Source organism: Odocoileus virginianus, chromosome 24 (genome assembly GCF_023699985.2).
Source record: "Odocoileus virginianus isolate 20LAN1187 ecotype Illinois chromosome 24, Ovbor_1.2, whole genome shotgun sequence".
Taxonomy (NCBI): Eukaryota; Metazoa; Chordata; class Mammalia; order Artiodactyla; family Cervidae; genus Odocoileus; species Odocoileus virginianus.
This window is the reverse complement of record NC_069697.1, coordinates 9,026,483-9,035,139: the sequence shown is the minus strand read 5'-3', so window position 1 is coordinate 9,035,139 and position 8,657 is coordinate 9,026,483. Positions and strand designations below refer to the sequence as shown.

The 8,657-nt window shown below is 37.2% G+C and overlaps 1 protein-coding gene across 1 annotated transcript in view; it reads right to left on the bottom strand.

Annotated features, from left to right (window-relative positions):
- Positions 1 to 5,082: 5,082 nt before the first annotated feature.
- Positions 5,083 to 8,657, bottom strand: part of OTOGL (otogelin like) — a 168,672-nt gene continuing 165,097 nt past the window's right edge. Inside the window, exons 57-58 of the mRNA XM_070454260.1 lie at positions 7,271 to 7,350; positions 5,083 to 6,380 (exon numbers count right to left, since the gene is read on the bottom strand). Coding sequence (XP_070310361.1) covers positions 6,180 to 6,380; positions 7,271 to 7,350 — 281 coding nt within the window. The 3' untranslated portion in view covers positions 5,083 to 6,179. The remainder of the gene's footprint in view (positions 6,381 to 7,270; positions 7,351 to 8,657) is intronic.

Sequence of the window (8,657 nt, the reverse complement as noted above, 5' to 3'; positions counted from 1 at the left end):
GAGAGTTCCAGAAAAACATCTACTTCTGCTTTATTGACTATGCCAAAGCCTTTGACTGTGTGGATCACAACAAACTGTGGAAATTCTTTAAGAGGTGGGAGTACAAAACCACCTTACCTGCCTCCTGAGAAATCTGTATTTAGGTCAAGAAGCAACAGTTAGAACAGGACATGGTACAATAGGTTGGTTCCAAATTGGGAAAGGAGTACATCAAGGCTGTATATTGTCATCCTGCTTATTTAACTTATATGCAGAGTACATCATGAGAAACGCTGGGCTGGAAGAAGCAGAAGCTGGAATCAAGATTGACGGGAGAAATAATAACCTCAGATACACAGATGACACCACCCTTATGGCAGAAAGTGAAGAAGAACTAAAGAGCCTCTTGATGAAAGTAAAAGAGGAGAGTGAAAAAGTTGTCTTAAGGCTCAACATTCAGAAAAGATCATGGCATCTTGTCCCATCACTTCATCGAAATAGATGGGGAAACAGTGGAAACAGTGGCTGACTTTATTTTTCTGGGCTCCAAAGTCACTGCAGATGGTGACTGCAGCCATGAAATAAAAAGACCCTTACTCCTTGGAAGGAAAGTTATGACCAACCTAGACAGCATATTAAAAAGCAGAGACATTACTTTGCCAACAAAGGTCTGTCTAGTCAAGGCTGTGGTTTTTCCAGTGGTCATATATGGATGTGAGAGTTGGACTATAAAGAAAGCTGAGCACCAAAGAATTGATGCTTAACTGTGGTGTTGGAGAAGACTCTTGAGAGTCCCTTGGACTGTAAGGAGATCCAACCAGTGTCATCCTAAATGAGATCAGTCCTGGGTGTTCATTGGAAGGACTGATGTCGAAGCTGAAACTCCATTACTTCGGCCATCTGATGAGAAGAGCTGACTCATTTGAAAAGACCCCGATGCTGGGAAAGATTGAGGGCAGGAGGAGAAGGGGACGACAGAGGATGAGATGGTTGGATGGCATCACCGACTCAATGGACATGGGTTTGGGTGGACTCCAGGAGTTGGTGATGGGCAGGGAGGCCTGGCATGCTGCGGTTTGTGGGGTCGCAAAGAGTCAGACACGACTGAGGGACTGAACTGAACTGAATATACATGTTTCAGTGATATTCTCTCAAATCATCCCACCCTCACCTTCTTCCACAAAGTTCAAAAGTCTGTTTTTACATCTGTGTCTCTCTTGCTGCTTTGCATATAGTATTGTCATTATCGTCTTTCTAAATTCCACATATGTATATATCTATATGCATTAATATACTGTATGGGTGTTTCTTTTCTGACTCACTTCACTCTTTATAATAGGCTTCAGTTTCATCCACCTCATTAGAACTGACTCAAATGCATCCTTTTTATAGCTGAGTAGTGTTCCACTGTGTATATGTACCACAGCTTTCTTATCCATTCATGTGCTGATGGGCACCTAGGTTGATTCCATGTCCTGGCTATTGTAAACAGTGCTGCGATGAACATTGGGGTATGCATGTCTCTTTCAATTCTGGTATCCTCCATGTGAATGCCCAGCAGTGGGATTGCTGGGTTGTATGGCAGTTCTAGTTCCAATTTTTAAACGAATCTCCTTACACTGTTCTCCATAGTGGCAAAACCAGTTTGCATTCCCACCAACAGTGTAAGAGGATTCTCTTTTCTCCACACCCTCTCCAGCATTTATTATTTGTGGACTTTTTGATTGTGACCATTCTGACCGGTATGAGATGATACCTAACTGTGGTTTTGATTTGCATTTCTCTGATGATCAGCAATGTTGAGCATTTTTTTCTCAAGACTAATTGCCTGTTAGCCTTCTGTATGTCTTCTTGGGGGAAAAGTGTCTATTCAGGTCTTCTGCCTATTTTTAAATTGGGTTGTTAATTTTTCTACATTGAATTGAATGAGCTGTCTATATGTTTTATATCTGCCCCTTATAGGTCATATCATTTGCAAATATTTTCTCCCCTTCAGTAGCTTGTCTGTCTCTTTTGCTGATGCTTTCTTTTGCTGTGTAAAAGCTTTTAAGTTTAATTAAGTCCCATTTATTTTTGCCTTTGTTTCCTTTGCTGTCTCAGACAGATTCAAAAAAATATTGCTATGATTTATGTCAGAGTGTTCTGCCTATATTTTCTTCTAAGAGTTTTATGGTTTCTGATCTTCCATTTATGTCTTTAATCCATTTTGGTTATTTTTGTATATGCTATGTGAAAATGTTCTAATTTTATTCTTTTATGTGTAGCTGTCCAAGTTTTCCAGTACCATTTATTGAATAGACCGTCTTTTCTCCATTGTATCTTAATGCTTCCTTTGTCATAAATTAATTGGTCATAGGTGTGTGGGTTTATTTCTGGGCTCTCTATTCTGATACATGTATTTGTTTTTGGGCCAATACCATATTATTTTAACTACTGTAGCTTTGTAGTATAGTCTGAAGTAAGGCAGCATGCTAACTCCAGCTTTGTTCTTTTTCCTCAAGATTGTTTTCACTAAAAATCCTTAAAGAAATTAAAAATTATGCTTAATTTAATATCAGATCAGGAGAGGCAGGGAGAAAAACCAGCAAAATAACAATAGAAATTATTCATATGCATGTTTTATGTCTTTTCTACAAACAATAGAAGAGAGTTTACTCTTCTTCTTTCCAGCATGACAGTAAATCAAACACTCTTGATTTAAAGAGCTATAAATGACAACTTGTAGTTTTAATGTAGTTTGACAGCTGTTTGACAGTTATTATTTACTGAGGTGAAAGAAGACACTTCAAGGAACTGATTTAAGGAGAGTGAGACAGAAGAGGAACAAAAGCTAATACACGTTCAATTGTTATAGAGCAGGCCACTGCTTACAAAAAACACAGATCTATCTGGAAAGGCCAAATGGAACCACACATCTTGGAACAGTCTTTGAGGATGAGGAGTGACAGTGAGACATTTACCTCTGGTTCCTGGACCTGTCCTTCATTGTTCAAAGTTTATCCCGCAGGGTATTAATTCCTCCTTTTTTTTTTTTCCAGGCTGCATTTCTCAGTTCTTCAGGGTGATCAGCGGGTGTAGTGCTTCTTCCAGGCTCATAAGTGGTGGGAGAAACCAGATCCCCTATGGCAGGCTTGGGGGAAGGATGCAGTCCTTTCTCCCCAGAAGACTGAGACAGTGGTCAGAATGAGGCAAGGAGGCGGATGGGTGAGTCTGGACCCACGGCACACGTGCTGCGCTGTTCCTGCCTAGGAGCCTCAGGCTGTCTGGGAGGAGAAACTACCATGGAGATGGGAGCGGGTTCAGCGCCAGCAGCTGCAGAAACATAAGCATGCATCTGACCAAATCTAGGCATGAGTACATCAGGAACAGTGCACATACTGAGTCCAATTAATCATCTACGCATCACCTTTCAACTCATTTGTAATGGGCTGAATGTTAACGTTCCCTCAAAATTTCTATGTTGAAATACTAACCTTTCATACGATGGTATTAGAAGGTGAGCCTTTGGGCAGTGAATGGAGCATGAGAGGGGAGCCCCCATGAATGGAATTCGTGTCCTTTTATAAGAGACCAGAACATCCTTTTACCCTTCTGTCTTGAAAGGACACAGCAAGAAGACTATCTTTGAACCAAGAAGCAGACCATTACCAGATGCCAAACCTGCTGGCACCTTGATCTTGGACTTCCCAGCCTCTAGAACTGTAAGAAATAAATGTCTGTTGTTTTTAAGTTGCTCAGTTTATGCTCTTTTATTATACCAGCCCAAATTAAGACACCACTTCATTTTGGCTTTTGTTCGTAATAAAAAACACAAATGAATTCCATTTCTATAAATCAAATGACTCTTCATCAACATTTGACAGATCATAACTCCAATCCTTGGCACAACCTTCTATTTCCCTGGATTCTGTGGCTGCTTCACTGAGGCTCTGGGCTTAACTCCAAGCTCTATGACTATTATTTCTCAGTCTCCTTGCCTGACTGTTCTTTTCTAAGATCCTTTATACTTATAACTAACTTAAGTATGAGGAATATATGATACAGATATAGTTCAAAAGTCAAAACATATATTGTTCTGCATGGAGAAGTTTATATCTCAGACTGCATCAACCCTGGGTTAACATCTCTTTATTCAGATTACTATCCAGTTGTCCCAGCACCATTTATGGAAAGTCTATTTGTGCCCCCTTTGCTGATTTGATGGCCACCTTGAACTACATTCCAAAGAATTTTGGGTTCTCCTTCATGGACTTTCTCCACAGGCATGATTATTTATCCAATACCTACTTTTTCACTAGACTGTAAGTGACATGAGGGTAAGCACTGTGTCTATTTATATTGCCCATATTCTCAGAGCTTAGAACAGTGCCTGGCATATAGGAGGTACTCAATATATGTTTGTTGTATTTAGAATGTTTATGAAGTCCTAGGAAAAGGTTTCCCTTTTTCCCACAAATGTGTTTAAAGATAATTAAGTATTTTAATATAATAGTAAATATTTAACAGAACATGAAAATAAATAAATCATGGTATGTAATATATAATATTATGTGCCTCATTTGAGGCACTTTAAGCAAAGTGTTAACATATTTTAACCAAAAACATTTGATTCAGTCTAGATGTTAATAGGAGTCAATGAATATTGAAATGTTAATGTCTTAGACAGGATACTTACAAGTGTTATTACGCACAAATAAGATAAAATCAATTTTTATATACAGTAGATACTGGGGCTTTGAAGATGCAATGTTCATTTCATTCTTTAATCCATTTCTAAGTAACCTCAGAGGCCCCAAAATATCCAACCTGTTGTAATTTTTCTGGGTAGCATGATTTTGAAATAGAACCAAATAGCCTAGCTCAGCCTAGTTCACCGGGCTCCCATATCTGCTTTTCACTGCAATTTTGCTGTTCTCTCACTGATGTTTGACTTCATTTGATCCTCACAATAAATATACTAAGTGGCACGTTCTCTCCTTTTTACAGATGAAGAAAATCAAATAATTATACACTATGAGTGGCAAAGAATTGGGAGATTTGTATAAATCTCAGAATATGTTCATTGTAAATGTAAATAAGCTACTGTATTTAAAGAGTACAGCATTCCATTGTAGAATTATTAATACATTCAAACAACTTTATTTCATCCTTCACTGGCAAAACAGCAACACAAAACAGAAAAACAGCATGCAGCTTCAATAGTTAGGCAAATATTGAATACATCTCAAAAAACAGATATCTATGAGACAGTAAATAGCTAACTAAACATTAAATAATAATAACCTATTTTAAAACAGTTGTAATAGGGAAAAAATAAAACAAAAACCCAAGATCTCTCTCCACTATTTAGCAACTGATGCTATATTTCCCCATTCCTTATTATTCAGGTAACAATTATATGGATGTATATACATATGTACGTGTGGCATTTTTACTTTTTTAAAGGCACTGAATTTAAAATTCTTAATTCTAGGCAAAGCAAACTCATTAAGAATAAAAGGTTCTGTGATACACACTTTACCACACTGTTCAAAAGAAAAGAACACATTACTAGAAGGTAAAAGGTGAGGACTTAATCCAACTGTTAACATGAATTCATTATATTATTACACCAAATGAATTTGTACAAGTCACACAGCTTCTCTGGTTATGTGAAAAACTTGCAAACTAAGGGAAATTTTCAATTACATCCTTAATATCCACTCAGAATTTAAATAATCTAAAATCCTATTGTTCTATGATCTGTCTCTAAGCAGACCACTCTTTATGACTATCTAAATTAAAATTGTCACTATTAGCTGATTACATTTGCCAGAATAAACACTAGCAATAAAAGAGTATCTTAATTTTAAAGTCTATGGCAGACTTAAAAAAAAATTGAGTGAAACTGAAAGAATCCTGCAAAACAACTTTATAATAGACGAGAATATAATTTCATGTTGCAGTTATATACATAACAGAATTTCAGCTGAACACCTTAAGTTCATTTGATTCTGTAAAATAGACTAAATCAATAAACCTAATTTTTCTTGGAAATTGTATAGATTTTGCAGCAAGTGTTAAACTGCCATATCCAATAGTCTGAAAAATACATATTATTATTAAACAGTATAAATCTGCCAGGCGCCTTAAAAAGAGCTGATAACAGTTAACTCCGTTTGACCTTATGATGTTGCATGGAGTTCTTAGAATCCAGGAGTTTAATTCCACTGGCATGTGCAGTCTATAGGTTCCTGGAGAGTGTGCAGGACTTCAGTGCCATTGCCTGAGCAATAGAGTGGCACAGTCAAGTTGCGCACCCCGTTTTCACGACAACACTTACAGAATCTTAGATGGCTCTCAATATTGATGTTATATATGGTAGCTGATGGGCATTTTCCATCACAAGATGCAACGTTTATCTGTAAGGAGAGACAATGAGAAAAATGTCTTAAAACTTTTAAAACAGTGATATTGATTCCACTAAGGTAGAGTCCCTTGGACAGCAAGGAGATCCAACCAGTCCATCTTAAAGAAATCAGTCCTGAATATTCATTGGAAGGACTGATGCTGAAGCCGAAACTCCAATACTTTGGCCACCTGATGAGAACTGACTCATTTGAAAAGACCCTGACGCTGGCAAAGATGGAAGGTGGGAGGAGAAGGGGACAACATAGGATACGACGGCGGGATGGCATCACCAGCTCAATGGACATGGGTTTGAGTAAGCTCCAGGAGTTAATGATGGACAGGGAGGCCTGCCATGCTGCAGTCCATGGGGTCGCAAAGAGTTGGACACGACTGAACGACTGAACTGCACTGAAAGTAGCATATTGATTGTCCAAGATGGCAATCTAACATAACTCCAAGAATGAAACATGCACACATAACTAGATAGATCTATGGAATATATTAATCACAATTCTAATGATTCTATTTAAGTTGTATCATATCACAACTAAGTAGACTACAGAATCATATAGGTCTTGTAAAAGTGGACAAGCTTAGACATAAGATTATTTTTGCTAATTAAAATTGCATACTTAAGACAATATATGGTCAAGTATATTTAGATTTAAATTTCCATCTCTCTGGATTGAAATTATCATTCAGAACTGTTGATTGTTTATGCCAAGAATAAATTTACACTTCTTCACAAACAGAATACGTCAATATTAGAATGTAGGAATAATCTCAAAGTTAAATATTTTAACGGTTGGCATTTTGTTTGCTTACAAACTTATCAGTGCTGACACACATATACTTCCGAAAAAACAGAACCTGTAATAACAAATTAAATTTATCCACTTACAGAGCTTTGACTTATACAGTCCTGTTTCCTTATAATTGACTTAATAATGACTTTCTGGCATATTCTTTCTTCTCGTTTGCCTGATAAAACATAGAATGTATTTATTCATCCAAAGGTTCATGTCAAATTGTTTCTTAATTCAATTAAACACATGAATATATTTAAAATTGACAACTGATATATTTATATGAAATATATTTCTACAATGAGATAGTTTATGTAGTTTATGTTCAATATTTATTTTCAATTTCTAAATAGATTTTCTCACATATTATCTAGCTTTATATATATATATATCTCTTTACCTTATTGTTTTAAAATAATTATCACAATCATAAATCAAACATATTCCACACATGGAGTAATGCTAACATCAATCTGTGTGTGCAGTGTATATTTTAATATTATACATTAAAAAAATCTTAAGTACAAAACAAAAGACTCAGCTTGAGCAAGAATGAGCATAAGAGGAACCAGAGATCAAATTACCAAAATCCAGAAGATGATCAAAAAAGCAAGAGAGTTCCAGAAAAACATCTATTTCTGCTTTATTGATTACACCAAAGCCTTCAACTGTGTGGATCACAATAAACTGTGGAAAATTCTGAAAGAGATGGGAACCCAGACCACCTGACCTGCCTCTTGAGAAACCTATATGCAGGTCAGGAAGAAACAGAACTGGACATGGAACAACAGACTGGTTCCAAATAGGAAAAGGAGTAGGTCAAGGCTGTATACTGTCACCCTGTTTATTTAACTTATATGCAGAGTACATCATGAGAAACACTGGGCTGGAGGAAGCATAAGCTGGAATCAAGATTGCCGGGAGAAAAGTCAATATGCCAATTGATATGGCAATCACAGATATGCCAATCACACCACCCTTATGGCAGAAAGTGAAGAGGAACTAAAAAGCCTCTTGATGAAAGTGAAAGAGGAGAGTGAAAAAGTGGGCTTAAAGCTCAACATTCAGAAAACTAAGATCATGGTATCTGATCCCATCACTTCATGGGAAATAGATGGGGAAACAGTGGAAACAGTGTCAGACTTTATTTTCGGGGGGCTCCAAAATCACTGCAGATGGTGATTGCAGCCATGAAATTAAAAGACGCTTACTTCTTGGAAGGAAAACTATGACCAACCTAGACAGCATATTAAAAAGCAGAGACATTACTTTGTCCACAAAGGTCCATCTAGTCAAGGCTATGGTTTTTCCAGGGGTCATGTATGGATGTGAGAGTTGAACTGTGAAGAAAGCTGAGCACTGAAGAATTGATGCTTTTGAACTGTGGTGCTGGAGAAGACTCTTGAGAGTCCCTTGGACTGCAAGGAGATCCAGACAGTCCATCCTGAAGGAGATCAGTTCTGGGTATTCATTGGAAGGACT